Raw genomic sequence first — 25,362 nt, forward strand, 5'->3', positions numbered from 1 at the left:
ATAATCTTTAAGGTGCTTAACTGATGTTTTAGGGAACACAGCAACATATACATATATGCAGTGTATACAAATCTAAATGTGTATTAGAAACATAATACAGAACCAGATATATTCCCAGATCCCTGATTTCATTAGATTCTCTAACGCGTAAGAATGTATTTAAAATATTCCATTAAAAAACCTAAAAAAATAAATGATAACATTTACATAAAAATAGCTCCAGTTTGCTCTTCTGTTTTGCCACTCACGGTCTGGACTCTACTGGGTCTCACAAGGATGCCATTTGGACCAGCGAGAGTTTGAACAACTGTGCGTGATGAGACAGCTCTGTCACTTGGTCCACCATCTTCTGCAGGGCCGCTGTGTTGGGGTAATGCAAGGCAGCCGTCTTGGTAGCCAGAACCACGCTCCTCAGCAGTTCACACAGCTGGTTGCTGGAGTTCATCACTTTGTTGCGTATGTCCTGAGTCGCCACTTGCCTCGTGAGCATGTCCCCAATGAACACAAGTTTGTGAGCGCTCAAAATGACGAATTTGCTGTGAGCCACGAAGATCCGGGGGGGCTGAGAAGCATTGACACAACTGAAAAAGGCGTCGATGGCGTTCAGGAGGGAATTGAAGTGAGTCTCACACTGGTCAGAATAGAACAAAAGCAGCTGGCTGTCACGGGAGGTGGCAGTGCTGTTTGCAGTCTGGAGAGCTTGAGGTGGCTTCCATTTTGAGATGTCATTCTCTACTGGCTTTGTGATCTCTTGCTCCAGACGCTGGAACTGATTGATCTGAAAGGCAAATGAAAAGGCTCTCTTCAAAGAATATTCACGTGAGATGTTGTGTTATGTATTACAGTTTCATCTCACGCCTCAGGACACCCCTGGGTATCCCAGACTGGCCTGTGCTAAATAAAAAGTAGTATATATGTTTTCTAAGATCTTTTATTTTGGAGAGTGAGGGGTAATCAAGTGCTTTGGTTACCACAAATCCAAGTACACAGAGCTCAGATGAGAAAAAACACCAAAAATACTTCATTTGCATAAAAACCTCCAAAGCATAAAACCTCCTGAATTTAGACTGCTGCTCACTTGGAATGTTCTGAAATCACAAGTGAGAGAGATGGATCCAAGTGTCAACGACTCCTACACAATCTTTAAAAAGCTGACATCTCTGTGGGATTTTGAGATGACAAACGTTTAACTCTCACCTCTGCATTGCTTGTACGATTTTCTGCCATACAACATGGCAACAACATATTGAAGAATTAATATGAGGGCAATGTGATAGCTCTCAATCTTACATGACCTATTTTTTAGCATTCAAAATGACGTTAAGCACAGTATTTAAGTTGTTGGTATTGATATTCACTGAACAGATGTGCAGCCAGCACATGTATTCAGTGTGGTGCTCTGGTTAAGGCACTGGATTGCAGGTCAGGAAAGCCAAGTTCTCAAGCTGGCTTTGTGACCACTGTGAGACATTGCAGAAGTGTCTTTCTCCTCTGTGGTAAACTTTTGAGACATAGTCTCAAATTAGTCTCTTAAATTGAGATGTTTGGAAATTGTTTTCAAGGGGGAGGGTAATTCCTGCCATAAGAAATGTTTTAATCAGAGAGCTGTAGCTGTGCTTCCACTCAATTACGAAGTGGCAACAAGGAAACGACAAGGGCAGATATGCTGATCTTCAGAATGGCTACTCTGTGGTTAATACTTAAGATTTCTTTGGCATAAGGAAATAAGGAATTTTGACAGAGATGTACAGGGTGAGGAAGGTGCTAAAATCTTGATGCTCACCATTTCCCATTTGGAGCATGACAGCACATGTCCTTATCCTTTGCGCTGATAATCCGTTAGTGGTAGAGCCTGACTGGTACAAATCTCGCTTTGAAAGAAACTAACCAGGAGCTGCTGTTTAGCCAAGACCTAATACCTGCTGTCTTCACCATCTAGCACCTGGGACTTTCCAACTGCATGTGCTGGCACTCATGCACACCTCACAGTCATGATGCTAGCGGCTGCTCACTGACGAGGCAAGGGCCCCTCCTGCTTTATTTGACCAACACGCCTTACGTGCAAGGAACACTTCATTTTAAAGTTGTTATTGCACCCAAGCAAACATACCTGATGGTGCTCAAGCTCCATTTTGCTCTGCTTCATGATATTTTCCTTTTCCAGCAGCTCCTTCTGTTGCCTTTCAAACTCTTCTTTCCCCTGTTTTGCATAACATAAAACATCGTCAAATCAAAACTGTTCCTGAGCTAAATGACAACTCATAGGTCAAATAACAGGCTTCTTTGTATTGGCTTTTTCATTGGTAGTGCACCACTAAGAGTACAAAGAAAAGGATTGTGTGGCAGAGCAAAAGGCTATCACTGTCGTGCATGCAACAGTCCTATTTGAAAGGAAGTGTTTGCCCTGCTGAAATTACTCTTCAATATGCATTAGCATGATGATCTGATTGCTGCTTTCCTGCAAACACAGGAAACCACAGACAACTCTGAGTTGGCCTTGTGTAGAACAAGACATTCAGTTTACCTACCTGCAGGTGAACATAATCGTAGTCATCCATCCAGCTTTTTTCTGAGCTCTCACTGGTAGCATTGTGAGGGTGCTGACCTTTACTCAGGAGTGGAGGAAGGGAAGTGCAGTGGTTCTGTGCTTTTTCTCCATGATGCTGCATAGGAGGATTATCATAGACATAGTCAGGAGTGTTTGAGATATTCTCTGGTACGTTCTTGAACCGTGAGCTGCTCGGTGCCTGTTTGAAGAGCACCTCTGCGTTGACGCTGATGGTAGTGGTCAGTTGCTTGGCATCGTCTGGGACTGTCCTTGCCACCATAACAAACCGATCCAGGTCATCACACTTGTTCTGCAGTCTATTGACAGCTAGAACATTCAAAGACCAGTTGTAGCTGTTCAGGTCGTGACTGGTTTGGGTAAGGATCTGGTGAGAGTCCTCCAGCCTTTGCACCTCCCTCCTCATTTTGTTGAAGAGGCTGAACTCAGACAGGCAGGAAGCATTGGCTGCTGATCCTTTCGCAAACTGGAGGTACTCCAACAGCGACTGCTCTACCTTATCCACAGCAGTGTGAATTTCATTGATGTGTTTCTCCATATATCCATAAGATCGCCAGTCTGCTGTAATGAAAGCCATAAGGTTATTGACAGCCGTCTCCACCATCTGCTGGAGACGATAAAGTCTCTCTATAGCGGTGTCTGGATCAAGGATTAATCTTTTGTCCTGTGCAGTCGATGCTGAGAAAGAAGAGTCTTTTGATGTTGTTGAAGATGTGGACATGTTACTCCTTGTGCTTCCTGTGCTGGAGAAAGACAACCTATTTATCCCATCAGTCACATCCTGTAAGCCTTTAGTGTCTTGGAGGACTGGTGGGGGCACATCATATACACCTTCTCTTCCTTCTGGGATGAGACTTTCATTGAGTCCTGTCTGTTGTCCTGGGAACGCAACTCCCCTTGGGGTATCATAAACATCTTTCTGAGGTGCAATTTGCTGTCCAAGAAAATGGTTTTGATGGTTCATAGGGATGTCATAAACGCCATGTTTCTGTGGCACTCCATCTGGCAATAAAAGGCTCTCAGGAGGAAATTTATTAAGCTCTTTTCCAGTTGCTTTGGTGATGGGAGGAGGAATATCATATACTCCTTCTGGTCTTGCACTGTGTCCTACTGCAGATGAAAAATCCTGCACATTCTCCCTCAGGCTTGTATCATCTCGGCATGCAGATGGATGAGTAGCATAGACCTGAATCATAGACAGCAAACCATGAAACCTTTGGCTAGAATAGTAAAGTATTTTAAGTCTTCCATATGGCCTATAAAACAGTGGGATGGAAGATCTGCCATTGACTTTCATGGAATTCAGTTACTTATCCTGAGTTTGAGCATCCATTTTAGTATCTCACTTTTTAACATTCACCTTGCTGTACATTCTCATAAGCAGCAAAATCCAAAAAGGCAGCATGCTGCCACAGAGATAATTAGTTGTAATTATCAATTCACGCTCCATAACATTAATAATGTTGATGCAGTGGTTCACTTTACCAGTTTTAACAGTTTAAAAACCTAAGGAAATCTTTGAAGTACTGAATCTCCTTTTACTTCAGGAGCATACATGAACTCTTCTTTAAATGGGTCTTTGGTTGGACATGAAAGTACAGGATCTTATGGGAACAGCATAATACTTACCACTTTGGCAGGTGGTATGTCATAGACTCCTAAAGCTTTTGCTTCTCCCACAGGAACTGGAAGTGCAGGCCCCTTAATTGATGTGGGGGGAATGTCATATATCTAAAGAAAGAATAAATTTGTTACAGAAAATAGTCACCTCAGGAAAGCTCTAATCTCAGATGAGTTTTCTTGGTATCTGTGTTTCCTCTTAACCAGCCTTCAACTTTGTTTCATATGGGAATGCTGCTTGGATTTTCCTGGTATTTTGGACGGTTGGGAGGAAATGCACTTAGCTAAGTTCCCTCTGGGCAATCGTGTGGACACCAGGTTGGAGAGGTGAAGTCACAGCTGACTTCCATCCTGAGAGTTTAAATCAAGGCCAGTCTATTACAGATACCTGTTGGGGTGAACAGGGGAGCAGTATACTCATGTGAGCAGAACTGATCACACTCATACTGACAAGAGATTTAGAGGGGTTGAGGAATACGCTTGTACTAGTACAAACTAAACTCTCTGAAACTAAGACTGTTCCTATCAGCATCACCCATCTGCTTTACTTGGTGCAGTGTAAGCTGCTGCTAGCAGAGAGTGCAGCTGTCAGGTGTTTCAAGTGTCCCACTTGGTGGCATGTCCTACACTACAGTGGGTTCTGCGTAGAGGTCTAAGGCCACTGTCTGAATGTCTCTTAACCCAGACTTTCCAGCAGTTCCAGCCATTCATTGTCAGTCTGTGTTATGTACTAATAGGCTTCAGGGTTGTTCCCAAGAGGAGTAGTCTTGAGGACTGAATGCTAAGGGTGTTCCCCTGAACAAAGATGTATTTCAAGTTCAGTTACATAGTGCAGTAGATATGTGGTGAAAAAACCTCCCTGCATAGCAGCTGTTCATCTAGGCGATGATTTTACCCTTAGTGAGTGAATTACTGTCAACTAACAATAAAGTAAGGAGAAAAAAAAGTGTTCCCAGGCAGCAAGTTTATTCTGTTTAGATACACTCTTTGATCAAAACACAGAGAACAAATGGGATTTTCGTGTTTGGTGTGCTGCCAAATCTTAGTCAACATCAAATACAACTTTGAAATACTTCTGTGCTCTGTGAATAAGCCACAGCATTTAATTAAAACATATTTTCTTTCTGAAATGAGAGAACTTGCTTTGCTCATAAACTTCTGGTAAATGTTCATCACCTTTTGTGCCCTGTCAGTGCTGTTGGCAGTTTTATTGGTACCTACCCCTTGGAGAGGGCGAATGGGGGGGATATCATAGGTATCCTTCTGGTATTTGGAAGGGAATTCATAAACATAACCTTGTCCTGACCTGACTGGAGTTATAACCTGTGGGATAAAAGAAAAAGAGGAAACATAAGACTCTGAGGATATTGCCATGTTCTCCCTGTAACTACACAGGGTATAAACAATTCAGTACTATTAACATTCATGTTTTATGTGACAATGTTAGCGACACAAGTCTACATACACTTCTGACAGTTGAACGCTGCCAAATGACTGTTACAAGCTACAATGACTCCTACAAATGCACCATCTTTTCCTTCCAGACCAGTTCTGACACGGCTGCTTGCTAGTGCTACGGTATCTTCTATGTGTTATGCACAGATTCTCCAGCAGGTCTAAAAGAGCTTGGTCTCTTCTTCCAACTAACTGCCCATGACCACAGACCACACTAGGCAACAGTTACATCAGTCACTGAGATAAGGGCTATGTACATGCTGATCCTGCTGAGGTGTTGAGTGTCCCCACTTACTGATAGAGGTGTAAAATACTATATTCAGGCTCTGAGAGTCTACCTCTTTGCTTGTGGAGGTACTTCCCACCTCCTTTCGCACAACATCTTGTGTTCCTGTGCTCCATAGCACAACATCCTGAGTGTGAGCTGTGGCTTGGAAGTTCTTTACATGCAAAGGCTATGCTTAAGCCTTCCAAAGCAGGAGGTTCAATTTTTCTGCCTCTGGTTTGCCTATATTAGTGGCTAAGAGATGGGAAATATTAAGCCATTCTTGAAGTATATAATGCAAAAAGAGCTTCTGGAAAAGAAAAGGTTAGAATTTAATTTTTTTTTTTTGACATTTTCTAAACCATTAACTACCATAATGATTTCAAACAAAATTTGGTGAAAAATAAGTACCTTATGTGTTGGACAGCATCTGCATGGCAGAGTTTCAGATAGTGTGGTATAAAAGAAATGTTACCTAACCCCCAGAAAGAGCTGTGTTTATAGTGGAAATGCTGACATCTTAACCTCTGCTGGTGCTATTTAGCTCTAACAAAAAATATAAATACTGTAACCCAAGGGCATAAAATGGCAAATTATATAGGCCCGTACAAGATGTGTCTTTCTAGCCAGCTGAAGAGTATTCTGTACCAGAGGTACCTAACTGTCTTTAGAAATGTATGCAAGATGCACAAAAGAGTTTCTGCCCAAATACTCAGTAAAGATCCTGCAATAGTTTTTGCTGTAGGGAATCCTAGCATCCTGGCCAGATTTCACACTGAGCTTTGCTTCACTTGAGGTCTGCAGGGAAAGTCCTTGATGCTAACCCGCTACCTCCTCTCTGCTATGCTAACAGCACGGGCTTTTCTTCTTTTTACTTGCTGCCCAAATATTGCTATGTGATCTCTGCCCCTGTAGTGTGAAACAACCACTTGATTTCCCTCCCTGAGATGACTGCCATTCCAGTGTACAGTACATATACTGATTCAATGTGAGCAGCCCTAGGCAGTGCACCTAGTAGTGCCAGCCACTGTGTTGACTGCATGTGCTTTAGGAGAGGAAGGAGCATCCGTGTGTGGCAGGCAGGGAAGACAGTGGTTTTTGCTGCTGCTTTTCCTTGAATTAGCATCAGAGGACAGGAACTGGAAGCACTGTGGCCTTCAGAGCACCGGGTCAGTTTGCTGCCCATGAGAGAACTTTGGTTGGATTGGATGTTAATAGGGCTTACATACACACAAGCTTTTTAAAAAGAATCTAAAAATGTACTGAATTTATGACAGGCCATTCCTCTCCCACAGAGTCATCTTCTGCATTGTAAAAGGTATCTACAGACAAAACTTGTAAAAAAGTTATTAAATTACTGGAAGCTGTCCATAATGAATCACTCCAAACATTATCCCTCCCAGGCCACTCTCATGTAATAATGGGATTATTTTGTTTGCCTGAGAAACTTGTAACTTACATCAACATTGCTTCCTCATGCTTTTCTGCCAATGAAGGCTAGTGATCAGACTAGCACAGTCTGCTGTAGACTTTTTGCACCCCGCAACCTCCCGCCCCCCCCCCTTCAAGTCAGGAACAGAAGGAATTGGTTTTAAACAATGTTTACTCAGAGGTTTCTTCAAGGTGCTCCAAAACTACAGCCACAGTGTTGCTTCAGTAACGAGTCACTGGGTGTTTAAAAATGATCCTCCAGGACAACCGACCATGCACAGTAAATACAAAGGGCTGTTCTCTGGGCAGCCCATCTCTGCTGAGTGTTCTGCTCCTGTGAACACTGCCATTAGGCTGCTTGCTGATACTCTGGGAAACTGCTTGACCATCCCAAAGGAAAAAAAACCAACAGACTGTTCATGGCGGGCAGCCAACGCTGGAAGTGGGGAGGAGCAGTGACCACTGCAGTTTGGCTCTGCTATAACTGCCAATCGTTGCCTACCTGGACAAGGCAGGAGTCAGGCTGTGTCAGGCTCCAAACAGACAGGTATTGGTCCCTCAGACTGAAATCTTTACAAACCAAAGTATCACAGAAAGTTGGAAAAGACCTTTAAGATCATTGAGTCCAACCATAAACCTAACACTACTAAGTCCACCACTAAGCCATGTCCCTAAGCATGCACAAGTGAAACCACTTGCTCTTGTTGTTATAGGTAAACACAATACTTTGCTTTTGTAGAAAGAAGCCCTGGTGGCAAAGCAGATGATAGCCTTACATCATGGAACCTGGAACATTCACGGAAGAGAAATTATGCTCACACCCAGGATTTACAGAGAGATCCTCCCTCAGTCTGCATACAGCAGTATCATACAGCTGCAGTTATTCTTGCAGCTCATCCTTAGACACCTTTCACATTTTTCAGAAAAGGCTGACATACCAGTTGCCATTATTTATTATTATTTTCCAAATAAGAATGCATCAGAGGCTTTTATGATTCCTCCTTTTTAGGCTTCTGATAAAGTTAGAGGAAAGACAGAAAGTACAACTTTAAGAAACTCAACAACAACCAAGGTTTGCTGATAGCACGAAAGACAGCTTTTTTTCTCACAGTGACTCAAGTATATTTTCCTGTGTGGAGGATTATTACTCAGTAACATGTTCTGGGGAATTTCATCATAAAATCCTCTGCAAATGTTAATTTGGTCTGCACTGCGTACAAGAAGGTTTCCTCCATTTACCTCCACCTCTCCTCCCTTCTAGCTCTTTTCATTAAGTTAAACATGCCTCTGGACTGCTTGTTCCTAGTCAATTCAGAACAGAAGCAGCTCATCACCAAAACATACCTTGAGTGAAGGTTTGTAGCAGCAATTGAAAGAATACCTATGCTACTGGCAAAGTGAAAATGTGAAGCATGTTCTGACTCTCATGTCCCCAAGACATGGCCATATATGAGAAGCCAGGACATGTGGTCGCACTGCTCTTCTGTGTGAGGAAGAGAGATAGCTGGGAGGTGAAGTAAGAAAGTTACCAAAGCTGGTATTTTCAGAAGTAACTTTTGATTTTGGATATTCAACCATAAATATACTAAATGAGCTTGCTGCTTCTGAATTGGATGCTCAGCTCTTTGATAGCATTGTGGAACCATTTTTGTATGGGTTTGAATGTTTGATGGCAGTTTAGTTTTGAACATGGGCTTCAGAAAGAAGTAGGTGGCTTCAAAAGAAATGTTTCCCTTATCCCATTTCTGGAACAGGGATAGCAGCCCCATGTGGTACTTAGGAATTTATTTCCTAACAAATGTCACTGAACTGCAGAAGTCATAAGGAGTCTTTTTCCTTTTACCTCTTCTAAGAATGCCTGTGGTCATCTGAGCTTAAATAATCCTGCATTTCAAACCAGCAATTTTCCTTGTTTATGCACTGAAGGAAACAGATGGTCTTCCCACAAACTATCTAGCCCAACATTCTCAAAACATTGTTAACCACTTAATCCATGCAGAGCAGCTAACGGGCACCAGGTTTGGCTCTGGTGAAACATGTAATGAGGCTACTTCAAACTGCAAAACAAAGACAGTTGAGAATAAAGTTTGTTCTGTTCCTGTTGAAGATGATGCTCTTCCAAAAGCAATTACTTGGGTCTTTTCCATGCCAATGGCATGTTCCTAACCAAGAAAAAGTGCTGAATATGCATGTACTTCGCAAAATATCCAGTCCTGTGGGTCATTAAATTCCTCTTCCTTAAACAGGAAAAAAACCCTGTTCTACTTCTAGGATTAAAATGGACATTAGGCTGCAACAGAGAACATTCCTAAGGCAGCAACAAGACAGTTCTCATGCTTATGGAAGACGTACAACACTGTAGTTTACATTGTTTAACAAGGACAAAAAGTGAGCCTAGGCTCGTAAGAAAAATTAAATAGCCAGAGAGAATATGGGAAAATTATAAAAGAGAGAGAACTAGGGGAAAAACCCCTAACGCCTACTCTCTTGAACTCCTAGTCCTTTGGAAGACAGTAGCAGGAGCCATTGAATGACACTGGATCAAGCAGTGAACCATTTCTTGGACCCTCTTTCTGTTTTGCTTCAGGTACTTAGGAAATGTGTCTCCTTAAATGCTTTCTTTGGAGGAAAGGTTCTGTGGCTAAGATGAACTGCAAGAAGGTTGTGTTAAAGAACAGTCTCTAAGGTAATCATGGTATTTGAACCTGGCCCACTGGCTAAAACTCCAACCTTTTTACAGTAAGCACATTGTGTTTCCTGTCTTTTGCAAGCTGCCTCAAGATTTCCAGTGGCTGATCATGAATTTCCTGGCAGTAATACCTTTTGTATCACTTAGTATTGTCTATTGTAAAAAAATGACCAAAAATGTGTTTATGAAGCAGCAGCCTTATTTGCTACGTACAGTGACATGCAATGTGTTTCCTAGCTGTTAGTGAGTAAAGATTGGGGTTTCATTCTCACATGTGCTAAGGATACTCGTTTGGTTTTCTAAGTTGCTATTGGTTTTAGGATTATGAAATCATAACACTTTAAATAATGTATGAACATTGGGCCATTAAAAAATGTTCTAGAATTTTCTGCCAAAACTGAACCACTGGAGAGCTTTTGATCAAGGCTCACAAGTTGAAAGAGAGGGGAGGAAGGGGCAATGAAGAAATGCCTGTAGAGGCATTTCTTCTAATGTACTAGGCTTGTAGCTTAGTTGTTTCTAATACTAAGAACCCAAATGTTTCTGCAAGGCAAGAGGAAATCAACAGAAATGTATTTTCTTTCCTTGGCTGAGGAAGTTATCAGATCTATTATGTAGCGGAAAGAAATGTGGTATCAATGCATACAGTGACACTGTCACTTTTGATCGGATGCTCCCCCATGAAATTTTCTGAGAAGTAGAAGTCAGATGTGTGAAGATAAGTATATGTGACAAATACTACCCTGATACAGGACTCATTTATTTCTTGATATTGCTTCCATCTTCAAAATACCTGCTTATTTTCTCCTACTCTTTTTGTCCATTTGTTGTCCAAGACCTGTATCTATGAAGATTTGCTTTTCTGCTGTGACTGTACGTGCTCTCAGGTTTAAAGCGTGTCCAGATGTCACCAATTCATGATGTGTTAAAAATGCTTAACTTTGCAGACTCAGGGATTTAAACAGAAACTTTTAAATGTGGCTATGAAGTGCCTCACCAGTGTATGCTCAGTCTTAAAAAATGTCCCTGGGGTATTGTAGTGCAAATAACAAGAAGTAATTAAAATGGGTGTTACGCTTTCCTTCTTCTGAGGTCGCATTATTTCAACCAGATTTATGCAAGTTTTGGGTTGTGAGTCTTGAAGATGTAGAGCAGATGTTGTGAAACAGATTTAAAATAAAAAAGGTGAAATCACAAGCTGCCCTTGATTCCAGTCCTCAACTGCTGGTGACAAGGGTATAGCCAACTGCTTTGCAACCAGACTAATCTTGACTTTTTAACTTGTGTTGTGACCTTTTCCATTAACCAGACACAAAAGCAGGTTCATTACACTGTTTTTCTGGTTTTTATTTTTCCCGAATCTAAAGGACAGTTTTGTTGTTTTTCTAAACAACTTGTTTTAGCCTATGTAGTTACATAAATGACCTAATTCCTGATAAGCATAAAAAGACAGGGCTGTGTTAAGTGTACTGTAATGGTGCTGACTTGCATCAGCTGAAGCTTTGGATTATAATGTTGAATTTCTGCTTGTTGCTGGTGTTCATGATCACAAACTAAATGCAGATATGTCACAGAACTTATTGAATGAGCAATAAAGGGCACATAAAAGCTTAGCAGTCTTGTCACTGACAAGATTTTACTGTTTGTTTTGTTTTTTCCCTTTCTTTTATGATGTTTTCGTGACCTGATCCTACTCTTACATCAGCTCTAGGGCTTTCTGCCAGTTGTGTTATGAGCAACATTTCTGCTTGCCTCAGTGGAACAGGCTTGGTGCTGGCTGGCCTTGAATTGCAAGGCTGACTGGGAAGGGGTATTTCCTAGCCTCTGGTAGAGCCATTCTTGCTTACAAAATGTGATTAAAAAGCATCAAACCAAGACATCTGCGGATGTCCCATTTTTGAGAGGAGTGAAACATACCCATTGCTATTAAATTATCAGGATTCTTAAGAGAAGTGTGGAAGATGACACTTGTCCAATACTCTTGCTGAAAGTTTTACCAGTGCCATCGCCATGACAATTACTTATTTTTAGACAGACAGTGACATCACCATTTCTGCACGTACTGGCCAACACAGCTAAAGAGCTGATGCATTACAGTACTGGTGACAGAACAGGCATGCACTGTGAAATAAATGTCTGTGGATGGATGTTACAGAGAAAGAAAAAACCCAAATTATTGTGTGATAAGTTCTAGTGGAGAAATATGTTTATCTGCTAAAGCATTCTCTGGAATCACGTGCTTAAATTTTGGCTGGAGTTTTGATTTAATGAGAACTATGTGGCAAAACTCAGTACTTCAACGTTTTGGTATCTTACCTGTCATAAATACTGAAAGTGGTATCCTGCTTTGACTATCCCCGTCTGTCTAGCTTCCCCATTTAAAAAAGCCTGTCACATGAAGAACCATTTGGCAAATACGCACTTGTTTTCTATGCTGGTAATACTACGACTGCCTCATCTTGAAGGCAGAAGCCTAAATTTAGGACAAGTCTGGAGGAGGAGAAGAAATGAAGAAAAAGAATGAGATGATGAGGTGCTCAGACAAGTAGGGCGGACAGTGGTCTTACTGTTATGAATGAAATGAAATCCTAAAGGCTCACAAACAATAAACCAGTTTGGTTCAGTCCAAACAACTAATTCTTTTGAGGAGCTTCATTTTCTTTCTGTTATTTCTTCCATCCTATATTGAATTTCTAGATGGGAAGTAGAAGGTGGGGAAAGGGGAAGCTTAATTTGGGAATTGTTAAAGTAGGGTATTTCCATGACTTCTTGTTTCCCTTCAAATATTTGCTTTCTTCCTTTAAGACATTTCTCGGAACAGATCCTTCCCTGCCAAAAGTTTCAGTTTTGGTGAACTGGCACTTCCCAGTGGGCAAGAATATGGTTGAGATGAAGCATTGCAAGAAAGTTTCAATTCCACAAGAGTGCTCATAGTAACGGGTGTTTAGATCAACATAGCTTGCTTTGGCAAGTTTATGGAAGTTATACACATCTTTTAAACAGATATAAACTCCATCCTTAATTGTCCTTTGCATCTATATAATAATTATACCAGATCTTAGTCAGGACTCATTGTGCATATAAAAAAAGTTATGATAAAACTCAACAGGAATGTGTTAGTGTCCTTTAAGGATTAGGGATGGACTGTCTCATGGAAGGTTTCTACCTCCTAAGAACCTAACCACATTAATTTCACTTTGATTCCATTCTAACAATCTGTTTTGGGAAAAAGCTTAGTTTAGGTTATTTTAAAAGAGAAAGAAAAAAAAACATTATTACCACTGCTATTTAAGAAAGCAAAATTGAAATGTTTCATGCCAGGCATGTGGAATGATGATGTTCTGATAATTAATCTTCTTCCAAAACAAAACATCTACAAAATTACTGAATGTCTGCAAAGCCTTTAGATTGCAATAAAACTATGTTTTCTGATTGTCAGCAAACCCATCTTCATCTCTCTATTTCCTACCTTGAGAAACCACACTTCCTCTTTATGACAAAATTCACAGAATCACAGAACGGTTTGGGTCAGAAGGGACCTTAAAGATCATTCAGTCCCAACCCCCCTGCCATAGGCAGGGACACCTTCCACTAGACCATGTTGCCCAAAGCCTCGTCCAACCTGGCCTTGAACACTGCCAGAGATGGGGCAGTGGGCAACCTGTTGCAATGCATTGCTGTCCTCATAGTGAAGAACTTCTTCCTAATATCTAATCTGAATCTACCTTCTTTCAGTTTAAAGCCATTACTCCATATTCTATCACTACATACCCCTGTTAAAAGTCCTTCTCCAGCTTTCTTGTAGGCCCCCTTTAGGTGCTGAAAGGCTGTTATAAAAGCCTTCAGAGCCTTCTCTTCTCCAGGCTGAACAAGCCCAACAATCTCAGCCTGTCTTCACAGGAGAGGTGCTCCAGCCCTCCGATCATCTTTGTGGCCCTCCACTGGACTTGCTCCAACAGGTCCACATCCCTCTTGTGCTGGGGGCCCCAGAGCTAGACACAGTACTGGTGCACCTCTGGTGAGAAGCCACTCACTCGTGGGGTCTCATGAGAGCAGAGTAGAGGGGCAGAATAACCTCCCTTGACCTGCTGGCCATGCTCCTTTTGATGCAGCTCAGCATATGGTTGGCTTTCTGGGCTGCAAGAGCACACTGCTGGCTCGTGTGGAGGTTCTCACAACCAACACCCCCAAATCCTTTCTCCTCAGTCTGCTCTCAATCCATTCTCCATCCAGCCTGTATTTGTGTTTGGGATTGCTCTGACCCGGTTGCAGGACCACTTTTTGAATAATCAGTTTTCCACTCACATTTTTCTAAAATGCTCTGCTGCCATGCTTAGATGTTAGTACTTACAGGGAAATGTAGGTAATACAAGCTTAGTGTTTTGTAGTATGCTTTCAGATGTTACCAGAGGCCTGGTTCAGTTTCTAACCATCAAGAAAGAAGAGTCCCATTAACCTTGTGTTTTTCTTTTTCTTCTTCTTTTTTTGTTTTTGAGCTAAGGTTTGATCCTACACTTGTGCCTTTGCAGACAGATCTGGGTCACTGGGGACCTCAGTTGTTGGATGAGTTTGCAGGACTGGCCATTTTATCTGATACTACAGGGAAAAAAATGCATGTCTCCGGTCTACAAATAGAACTGATTAAACAGAGCCCTGCGCTTGGAGAGAAACAGGGAGCAATGTTGAGCTCATATATTTGCTCAGCCTAATAAAATGCAGTCTTTTTCTTAAAATACTTCTCTACAAATCACATCAGTGACTAACTGCTTACTCTGAGAGTTACTTCACTCAGTGGTTTTCGTGGAGACCACTGAGGATAGACTAACCACACAGGCTTTTTATCAGTAAAATGTCTCTTCTCCTCTTAATGCCCATGGAAAGTTACAAGTGCAACTTTTGAGTCTAAGAAAAAGCCTGTGTGCTGGTTTTAGCCTTCAGTTTGCATTTAATTTGAGAGAATGCCATCCTTTAGAGCACACTGTGAAACTGAGCCCGGAGTGTTGAGGTATGTGTTAGCATTCCTACTGCACTTGGCAAATTTGCTGTGTGTTCAGCACTTTTAGCACTGAGCAATACTTTGTTACAAGGGATCCAAATCCCCGAAGTAGAATTTGTAATGTGAAAGCAGAAGAAAAGAGGGACTGTAAGATGGCTGTTTGGGCCATTTAAGTAAACAATATCACAGGAAGCTGTGGTATTTCAGCTGTGAGGGTAAGCAAGGCCATTCTTCCACTTCGGAATGTAAATAAATTTTGCCAACAAACTACAAAATACTAGATATGCTCCCATTCTTTCTGATGACAAAATGTATCTGCCACACAACTGTTTACTATGCTTAATGTATGTCTCTTAGTTCATAAATGTGAAAATAAGCAAGAAAAAAGATAATAATGCAAAGACAGGCTTATTTCTGGAACAAACATGATATGCAGCCATTTGTTTCCTCCCAGCTAAACCAGTACTTGTTTAATTGGAAGGAAAAACGCCATAACGTGGCTAACTGGCTTCTGCTACTGAAGTCTGTGCCAGAACTCTCAGGGTGGTGCTGCTTGCGGGGTGGTATTTCCACTTTCTTGTGGATCCAATTAACATGACTTTAACATAAATAAAGACCAGGGAACAAGGCCTGTTTCCTTAGCCATGGTTTACCCAAACCTCCTGCTAATGGCAGTAAACTCTTGAAAAAGGTGGAGATAGCAGGATGGTGGGGTGTGAAATCCTTGCTCTGTCAAGGGCATGGAAATAGGCCACAGATGTTCACATGTGAATGAGTTCCTTCCCTATTCTCCTTTATCCACTTTTAAAAGGTGGCTAAGTACGAGTGTTTCCTGAGCTGTAAAGTCCTCATTCAAACAGACCCACAAACAAAAAAGCTGATGTGTTCCAAGCTGGCATTAATCTCTATCTGCCCGAGCTAGTCCATGCCTTGTGGGAGCTGTAGTTCAGAGCTGGTAACCTGTGCAGTGCAGCCTCTTCAGTGGTCAAACAGCTGTGGTGCATTGGCCTCTTACTCTGTTTTGTGCTGATTTTCCTTCATCAGAAGTTCTCCTGAAAGCTACTGGTTCCCACAGAAGACTTTCAGAATTTGTCAAAATGGTTTTCCAACGATGAAATGTTTCCCTTCTATTTTTTGGCCAGTGCTATTTTCAGGATCGTACAACAGAAAAGTTAGGGGAAACACTGAACCAGGAAAAGCGTGTTTAAGTCGTGGTGGTGCCTTTTTTCACATGTAGCTAGCTTACCCTAGTTTGAAGTTCATGTGTGAACTAATGATTACAGATGCAAAAAAGACTTCGTGCTTTGTCAGCACCTTTCCCAAAGGATGTTCTCAAAGCAGTCCGTACAGAACGAGGTCCCTCATGACTACCCCACATACTTTGCACACGAGATTGCTGAGGTGCAAAAACAGCACCCAAGACCGTGCAGAAGCCTGGGGCAAGGATAAAACCCAGGTTTCCTGAATCCCAGATTTGTCTGAAGGCTCCTTTGCTTTGCTGCTTGCAGCAAAAGAAAGTAAGTTTGAAGGTAGAGCACAGAAAGCAGGACAAAATTCTAAGATACAGCTTTTGTATCTTAATGCTCCTTGCACGCTCTTCACACTTGGCGGGTGTAACCGTTTAGTGATGAAACTTGCAACGCAGCTATAAAAGCCTGGGGCTAACCAAGGCTAATTTTAAACCATCCCTCATTATCTCTGTCATTTGTAGGGTGAGTTTTAGAAGGTGGTATTTTTATTTGATAGAAGGAGCCGATACAGCTCTGCTGTCAACAACTAGCTTGGCCAGAGTCAATTCATCATTACAACTACCTGCCTCAGGACTCCTTTTTGACTTGCTTTGCCTTTCTAGCTAGCGGGATGTGTTACCTCAGCGCAGCTTTATGACATGCCTGCTGTTGATTTACTGTTGCTCAAGGCTATACAATTCCTGCCTGACAGCAGTTCCTAAGCTCTGCCTGTAAAACTTGTATGGCAGCCAAACCACACATTTGCACAAAGGAAACGGGCAAATGTGGGCAGAAATGGATAGAATAGAAACCGCTGCTGGCCCTGCTTATAATGGTGGCTAGAGTACACGGTCTTCCAGCTACTGCTGTGGGAAGGGAGAAGGCTTACATACAGGGAGACATAGCAAAACTCTTCAACATCCTTAAAACTGCCAAAGCGAACAGCTTGCTAACCAGCTGTTTCTGCTGACGAAACAACACAGAGCAGCCCACTGAAGCCATTGGGGCAGTTGCCACAAATCTGAGAAAAGGGATTAATCATTTTGGAAGTCAAAGAAAAAAACCTCAAAATCAGATCTTCAAGATTTCCGTCTTTCCTTAATATCAGGGGTTGTTTTTACTCATCCCAAGAGGAGGAGGGTCTGGAGGACAGACTGCTTACACTCAAAGGATACAAGTGCTTAAGTGCTTCCTTGTAATTGGGCTTTTCTTTAACAAAGGCCTTAGCAGATTGTTGCAGCTGTAGCAGTAAAAATCAGTTTTGCAAAGTTAGGATGATAAAGAATGGAGTACGTTTTATCTCAGACTCCACCCTTACTAATAACCCTACAGTTCTCTTGTCTACCATGGTTTCAATCCCATGGGCTCCTTCTAGTGAAGAACTGAGTATTTCCAAAGGACTTGACACATGTCTGCCTCTGATCAAAGCAGGACACTGCTATGAGGTTTACCATCTAGCAAGCCTGCTACTAATACACAGTGAATGCTGAGACCTGAGGCTCTTCAGCTAAATAAATTCCAAGTCAGGATTAAAGTGAGCCTATCCTAAGTTACAAGAATTGGCTTGTGCTAAACAGGTTGGTAGCTACTTTTTGAGGGTAAAATGTTTTATAAATGTCCGTGTTAAGTTTCTTCAACAATTGGCAGTGTAGCCATTTGTTTTTAAGCAGCATAGGCTGACCTTTCATAGGCTACTAGGAATCAAATGAAACAAGTTACAAGTCAGCCAAGTAAATGGTTTTAGCTTTCTAAAGAAGGTGACTTGAAATAAGAAAAACGGATATTTAAGCTTGCTGAAAATATTCTAGGCAAAACCTTGGAGAACTTTAGTGCTTTAGTGCCTCTGATTTTTGTATCTCAGAAAGATGTTTGCAATTAAATTAGAAAAAAATATTTCAGTTACTCTGCGTATATAAGATTTTAATGCAGTCCCTGCAGCAACCAGGTTTATGCAGAATGTCCTGCTAATTTCAGTGGAGCTGGAGAGGGTGGGAGGAGGGAGAAGAGATTTTGCATGCAGTGGGAGAATTCTTTCTGTGCAGAATGCACACACATTTGCATTATGCTAAGTGAACTATGTTAATGGTCACTTAGACAGGTCAAGTCCTAAAATTAAAGTACATAGCACTTATTCCAAGGAAGTATCTTGGGCTTCCCAATAGACTTCAGTGCAGCTCTGCAGTACAGTGCATCTCCTGCAGCCCAAGCTGGCTAGCTGAGGCATCTCTGCAGTGCTGTAATTTTCACACAGACATACACTAGAACGAGATCTCTTCTGTGCTGTTCCATCAACAGGCTGTTTACCAGGTGTTCAGTCACTACCTTGGAGATAATTTAAATGCCATTGTGGATAGGCAAACTATACCGCTCCTGAAAAAGATTTCACTATATCTAATCTATGGTGAAATGAGAAAAGAGGAGAAAAGATGTGGGATTTCTCAAGAAAACCCACATATTTCCTCAAACAAAGCTCCCATCTCTACCTGTGCAACAAGTGCAGCTTTCTCATTTTATCTTCCTGCACACCCTGCAAACATAACCGTAGAAAAGCCGAACAAACCAACCTCTTTATAACTTGACTTGGAATGATTTCACAGATCTTTTTCTCTTGCTCAGAAGGAAAAAATCCGTTTATTCTTACCAAGGAAAATGAAATTATGCCAAGGAAATAAAAGCACGAGAAGATGTCTTCTGAAGGGCTAATATTAAAAAGGCTGACTTGAGGGTGAGGTGGGGGAAAAACCCAAAATAAACTGTCTTGGTAATCTAAATTAGGAGAAGAAAGTTTAAACGAGTCAGGAACTTCTTGACAGAGACATCATCTGCTCATGTAACTTGGATATAAATACTATGCTTTAAGCTCTAAAGGTAAGGAGGATGCTAATAACTGGAACTGTGGAGCTGGGAATGGAGGTAGTCTAGGAACTTCTTTTTGTCCTGCCAATAAGGGGTGTGGAAGGACAAGAGAATCTCCATCCTCCCTCAGGTACCTTCCTTAACCCTCTTCAGTCATCAGGGTACCTGGCAGGAACCCCATGAGGGAGTTACAGGAGATGGAGAGAGCCTGAGAGGGAGAGCAGGAGTAAGGGGGGACCCACATAATGCAATGCTTCTCACTAGAGCCTTGGGAGCATTCAGCTGCCTCAGTAATAGCTGCATCATGGAGCTGTTGCAGCTCTCACTTTCAGTCGAGAAATTCAGCTGTAGATAAACATCAAGCACACCTTTATAAGCCTTAGGTGTGGTATTAAAACATCCCTCATTATCACCATCCTCTTCCTCCCTCACTCTTCAAGTATGGCCCTTGTCTCATCAATCACTGTTTTCTCTTTGTAGTTCAGACCCACTGGGACTTCTCCAGCAAGGAAGTACATCATATTTAATTAAAATAAAAAATAATATTTACTTGGGCAGATGATGTAATTGTTCGTTAATCCGTGGGAGAGTTAATCTTACTGCAGCAGCTCTCTTTTGAACATACAATGCAAGAGTGCCATAGGCCATATGTGCTTTAGCCTCTCTGGGGAGCTCAAAAGGACACAAGATCACATGCTTCTCTTCACCTTCAGCAGCTGCGGTAGCACATGTCCAAAATGCTCTGCTGTGCATCTTGGTTGTGAATTAAGCAAGCAACTGGGCCTTTCTCTTCCTCCCACCACAGTAAAGTTACTGCTGTAACTTAATATATTTATCCTTCCTGTATCTTAAGTACACAGGCTATCACTAGACATTAACCACTTCGACTAGTGGTCAGCACAACTGAGCTGCTTTGGAACTATGACATGAAAGCAAATGCACGTACCTTATTAGTCAGAGCTGGACCATCAATACATCTCTGCATGGAGGGTGGCACCTGGTAAATATCTTGCCCTGCTAGACCATGACCAGTGGGTATTTGGTAAATCCCCTGATGAGAAGGTGGCACTTGATAGACAGGGTCCCGTGCTGAGGCATGTGAGCTTGGCACTTGGTAGATCTTTTGCTGGTTGAAGGATTGATGCATCATATGTCCTGAATTGGACATATCCTGACCAGGAGGACTGTCCTGTACCACTGGACTTATCAGGAGTTTCACACGGTTGCCTGGAACGATGCCTTGCCGGCCGTGTAGGTACCAGAGCCACCATCCTTCAAGACCTTCAGTGTTCTGTTCTATCACCGTCAAAATGTCTCCTTTGCGGAAGGCCAACTCTTCTGCACATTCAGGGACATTATCATACAGGGCTCTTGCCATAAGATTCTGTGGAGAAAAAAGAGCAAGAAAAACAAGTGAACAAACAAGCTAGAATTTTCCTAAAAAGTGAAAGTTCATGCAAGTTCGAGGTGGAGAGAAATAAGAACTGAATTTGAAAACAGTGTGCAGTAAATCAAAGTAACACGGAAAAATAATGCAACACAGGATTCCTCTTCCCCAAGTTGGAGAAATGAGAGGCTTATGCATTAGCAACACTGCTAGTGAGAACTTTTCCAGTAATACTAGGTCAGACAGAAGCTCTTTATATGGTCTGTTAACCAACAGACATGAAGTCAGGAGAGTTCTGCTCTTCGCATTGATACGCTCTTCGTGTGAATGGATGCTTGTATCTCTTGATACTGATTTCCCCATAAATGTGCTTTGCATACTGCTACAGCTAGTTAGCTGATACTTAAAATAAAACTAGAACCACACTCTTGGCAGGCATAATCCAGAGCAGTTGTTTCCAAACACTTTTACATTTGCAGGGTCCCAAAAGACTTTTCACTAGAGGTGCAGATCCCATTAGTGTAAAGAGAGTGGACTGGCTTTCCCTAGCTGATACCTGCAGCTCCTTCAAAGTCGGGGATCTGTAGTCCACCTGCTGAGGACAAACAAAAATGGCTCTGCTACCAGTAGTACCTCTGCTAAGACATTTTATGCCAGTTATGAGTTGATATAAACTTGTCTGTAACATATAACTAACAAGTGTCATCTCTTTCCATTGACTGAACCATCTCCCTTCCTTCTTTCTTTGCAGTCCTGTATGGCACATCTAGTTCTGAGTAATTGGCCAAGCTTAGCTATTCAGTGGAAAGTAGGCAGGCTGTCCGTACTGACATTCTTGGACCCCTCACAAAGGTCATGAACATTTAATTTCTTGGCTCTAGTGATGTTTCCAAATGTGCTGGCAACAAGTGTTCCATGCCTGCCTGCTTTTTGGTGAAGGCAGTCAGGAGAGATGGTTATAAACTAATTGTAAGCACTTGAAAAAATACAGGGAGGCCTGGATCTGGAGAATTCTAGCTGAAGTATTTGGATGCAGTACACAAACTGAAATTTTGCTAATCCACCGTATGATAGGATATGCAGCTGTCTTGAAGTTTTATCTTCCCTCTTTTAAAGGGGTAGTGTCAAGTACAGTTTAGTGTTTCTGTCTGTCATAGTTATCCTCCTTCTTGGACGTATAAAAGATTTCATTTTTTTTTAACCTCTCTCTTGCTATATCTTTCCCCACGCTGATAATTTTCCCATCATCTCTGTGCTTCATCAAGACAGCAGACTTCCATTTGACCTTGCTCAGTTCAACTTTTCTTAATTGTAGCATACATCCAGGAGGTTATATGAAGGGCTGACTGGTGGATGTAGAAAGGGTAAGCTCAGATGTCACATAAAAGGTAGATGAATATGCTTTTCCCAGGACACAGAGTGTTGAAGTGGGGTGCATGAGATCAGTTTTCTCTTCTCTGAATGGGGGATCAGCTTTCAAATGTATAGGAAACACTGGCTTTGCTTTTCATCAGCATCATTAGTGAGGTCAGTATAAATTAAGCTTTGGCTTGGAAAAGCAGGTCTACCATTTTGAACTCCCATGTAAACAGCAGGACTGGGGCACCACCAATTCTCTCTGATGTATGTCTACTAGGCTCATCAGTGAGCAACACTAAGAAATGCAAACATAGATAAAGCAGGGAGCAATTTCATTCATGCCTTGGCAGAACTCTAAAACTATTGTTTAGCATGGTCAAAAACAGTGGTCTTTTCTTGAACACTTCATCTATGCTCTTGGTGTGTTGACATGGCTCTCAGCCAAGTCCAAGGAGCACAGAAAGAAAAGCTCCTGTTCAGTCTGAATATTCTAGATAATCTCTTATCTTTCTACATTTCTTACTAGTGTGTTTTTCGCAGGAGAAATTGACTAATGTTACTAGCTCAGCCTGTGCAACTGACTGTTTAAAGGAGGCTTCCTCAGAGGATGTTGTTTAAAGGAGGAAGATTATGTGGCTCTGTGTGTGTGTGTCTGTGTGTGTGTGTGAACACAAAACAAGCAGGCTAAAATCAATGATAAATGCTTATTCTCCTCTAGTTCAGTAACTGAAGGCATTTGAAAAGCTTGATTAGCTTCTACAGCAAAGCAGTTCTCAGAACAGAGCTGGACTGGTGGTAAAATTAGAGCAGACGAAAGTTCCCATGTGATTTTTTTTTCCCCAGTTGCTCATTATCTCTGTCCCAGTGACCTTCTCACCACCTGGCATGCAGCATGTTAATAGTTTCTGGATGTGCTTCAAGAACTTCTTTGCTACAAACAGCCTCAGATTCTTGTTGTCAGTGTTAGCTCAGGCACCAGTATGTGAATTATACTAATTGGTTGCCACTTGTTTCACAGCAATTTCCCCAAGGCCTTTTAAATAGTTCAGACCAATGCCACCAGCATCAGTCACTGATGAAGCAGTGAAGCAGGCAAAATATCCTTCCAAATAAGCCAATAGCACTGGGATCAAAACCACTAGGCCTGTTGCTTGTTGCCAGCAGCATAGGCACTGTTCCTGCTAAGCAGACATGTGCTGAGCATTTCCCTGACTTCATTCTTCCTCCACAGGATTTCGTTGTATGAGCTCCAGGAACAGTGTCGCAGTTGCTTTCACAAGTCAGCAGTCAGTCTTGAGAAAAAGGAAATTGTCACCACAGAAGGTCATCGGGAAACCTTTTGAAAACCACAGAGGTACCTTTAATCTGCTGTGGTGATCAAGACAGTAGTCTCTACTTTTCCACATGCAGAAAGAAGTCTTGACCAAAGGCACCCCTCAACACTTGTGGGCTTTATTTGGATTGATTGGACAAAGTTGAATAAGTTTTGGATGCTGTGGGCTTCATAGCCTACTTCTCACAATACTGCCTCTCATTGGTCTTATCAGCTCAGAGACTAGGGAGGGTTACCTGGCATTAACTGAAGTTGCTCTTGGAAACATGGGTGCATCACCTACCTGTCTGAAATAGGCACTAACATCTGATACGAGAAGGCAAAGGCACAGCAATGACCTTTTTTTACAACTAAGTGCTAAGAAAACCTTGGCCATTTCCTAAACAAACTGTCAACGGAGAAAGTGTTGATGAGAAACTTGTCTTGGAGCTTGTTTTCACAACTGGCAAGCTGCACAAGAAGTCCCTTTATATTTCTAATACAAAGAGAAAAAAGAAGTGCAACAGATTCAGAACTACAAATTCAAGCTGTGTAATGGCAGGGGAGAAGCAATCTGATCCTAGATAAGGAGAAAATTTTGGTCTGTCATAGAAATAGGCTGTGCTTCATAAAATGTATATACTGGCAGCTACCACCTTCTTTCAATAACATTAAGGATGGAAGCTTATGTAGATGCTCTGAAAGTCCTTTCCAAACCTAACCTATGCATATAATCCTGTGCTTTCCTTTGGTCCAGTTAAATTCATGTGATATTAACATGATAGGTGCAGTGGTGCTCTCAAAGTCTGAAGGTACCTGTGGTCTATATACAGCTTTAGCCTTGTTAAGCCTGCTCTGTTACAGTAGCCATACTTCAATTAATGAGTGCTCCTCTACACCTAACGGCTCACTGGAAGGATTAGCTTCAGCTTTTGTATCCTTAAGCCTTGCTAGCAATATTGGGATGTTTGGAAGTGGAGGCCAGGGTCAAGTCCCTCTTGTGCTAATATTCTGTGCAGGCAAATCCTAAAAAGCCCCAAATAAATGATTTGTTCTTAAGCAGCTTAAATTCCTCTTAACCTTGGACTCTTGAGTGCAGTAGAAAGTATCTTCTGTAAAATCACTGAAAAAAGGAAGTTTTTCAGTCTTAGGTTAAATAAAGTGCTATCCCAGTCATCAGCAGGTCAAAGGGAAAAGAAGCCTGGCCCTGATGACTGCTGCCTGGGGATTTTAACTGGAATATGCTGCAGGAAAAGGCTGAGCAGACTTTGCTTATGCCTTGTGTCAGAAGCTCTGTCTAAAAGAACTAAAACTGAAATGGATACTCTCTAGATTAAATTCAGATTACAATGCACATGCTCCCAACTTTCTACATTGGTTGAAACAAAAGTAAAGATTTCAAGCTTTCTCTAGGCAAAGTGAACCTCAGATTTGAAACTTCTGTCAGAATTTTCCTTTAATAGCAGTTGCAATCCACCAGATAAATCCCAGAAAGGCACAATTCATACTCTCTCCATGCCTTAGATTTTATTCTCTTTTGCATCCAGGATGCATGTGCTAATAATACACGACCGAAAGCAAAAGATGCTTTCCTGAAAGCTGTCAGCTGCTCTACTTATAGAACCTTTAGAGGGGAAAAAACCCAAAACAAAACAACAAACCAAACTCCAAAACTCTGTAAACTATTTTTCTTCTTGGATGTTGAAGGAATCACGGGCCAAATTCAGATGCATAAATGAGGTCTATTATAGAACAGTCAAAGGTGTCTACTCTCCTGAGCCTACTGCAACTGATGGTTAGCATGGCTGCAGCTGAATAAAGACGCATGAAAATACTCCGAAGAATTTGATCTGTTTAGGTTGGCCTTTCCTGCAGTTTAGGGAACTGACAGAATTCTGTAATTTGTGGTTTGGAGGATAAAAAAGTGGTTTGCTGATGAGGCTGAGTGGCACAAGAGGGTGGAGGTAAGAGTTAAAGAGACTGGTGGAAACATCTACTTTTTCTGTTAGAGTAAACACATTCAGTGACGTGGGTAACAAGAGTGTGTGAGGTGCCCACAGCCATGGAAGCAAACACAGGAATAATAAATGACACACTATGAGATTTCATACAATGGACTCTTTAAGGGCTGAGCGTTGCGGTGCCAAGCTCCTGGTGCAGGGCTGCCGACGACTCCTCAGCCAGCTCTACAGTGAAT

At 41.8% G+C, this 25,362-nt stretch overlaps 1 protein-coding gene across 1 annotated transcript; it reads right to left on the reverse strand.

Annotated features, from left to right (window-relative positions):
• Nucleotides 1–268: 268 nt before the first annotated feature.
• On the reverse strand, nt 269–20,485 carry NEDD9 (neural precursor cell expressed, developmentally down-regulated 9). The gene is made up of 6 exons (XM_010023098.1): nt 20,054–20,485; nt 5,408–5,509; nt 4,196–4,297; nt 2,529–3,752; nt 2,111–2,200; nt 269–778 (listed from the first exon to the last, which is right to left on the reverse strand). Exons 1-6 carry the CDS (start codon nt 20,483–20,485, stop codon nt 269–271), a joined length of 2,460 nt encoding a protein of 819 aa, XP_010021400.1.
• Nucleotides 20,486–25,362: the final 4,877 nt, after the last annotated feature.

Source organism: Nestor notabilis, unplaced genomic scaffold (assembly GCF_000696875.1).
Source record: "Nestor notabilis isolate BGI_N333 unplaced genomic scaffold, ASM69687v1 scaffold6111, whole genome shotgun sequence".
NCBI classification, from domain to species: Eukaryota; Metazoa; Chordata; class Aves; order Psittaciformes; family Psittacidae; genus Nestor; species Nestor notabilis.

Coding starts and splice junctions, on each gene's coding strand:
- NEDD9 (XM_010023098.1), bottom strand. CDS start 20,485: ATGGCAAGAGCCCTGTATGATAATGTCCCTGAATGTGCAGAAGAGTTG. Junction 4,298..5,407: donor CCATTCGCCCTCTCCAAGGG/GTAGGTACCAAT, acceptor TTCTTTCTTTAG/ATATATGACATTCCCCCCAC. Junction 3,753..4,195: donor ACATACCACCTGCCAAAGTG/GTAAGTATTATG, acceptor TCTATGATTCAG/GTCTATGCTACTCATCCATC.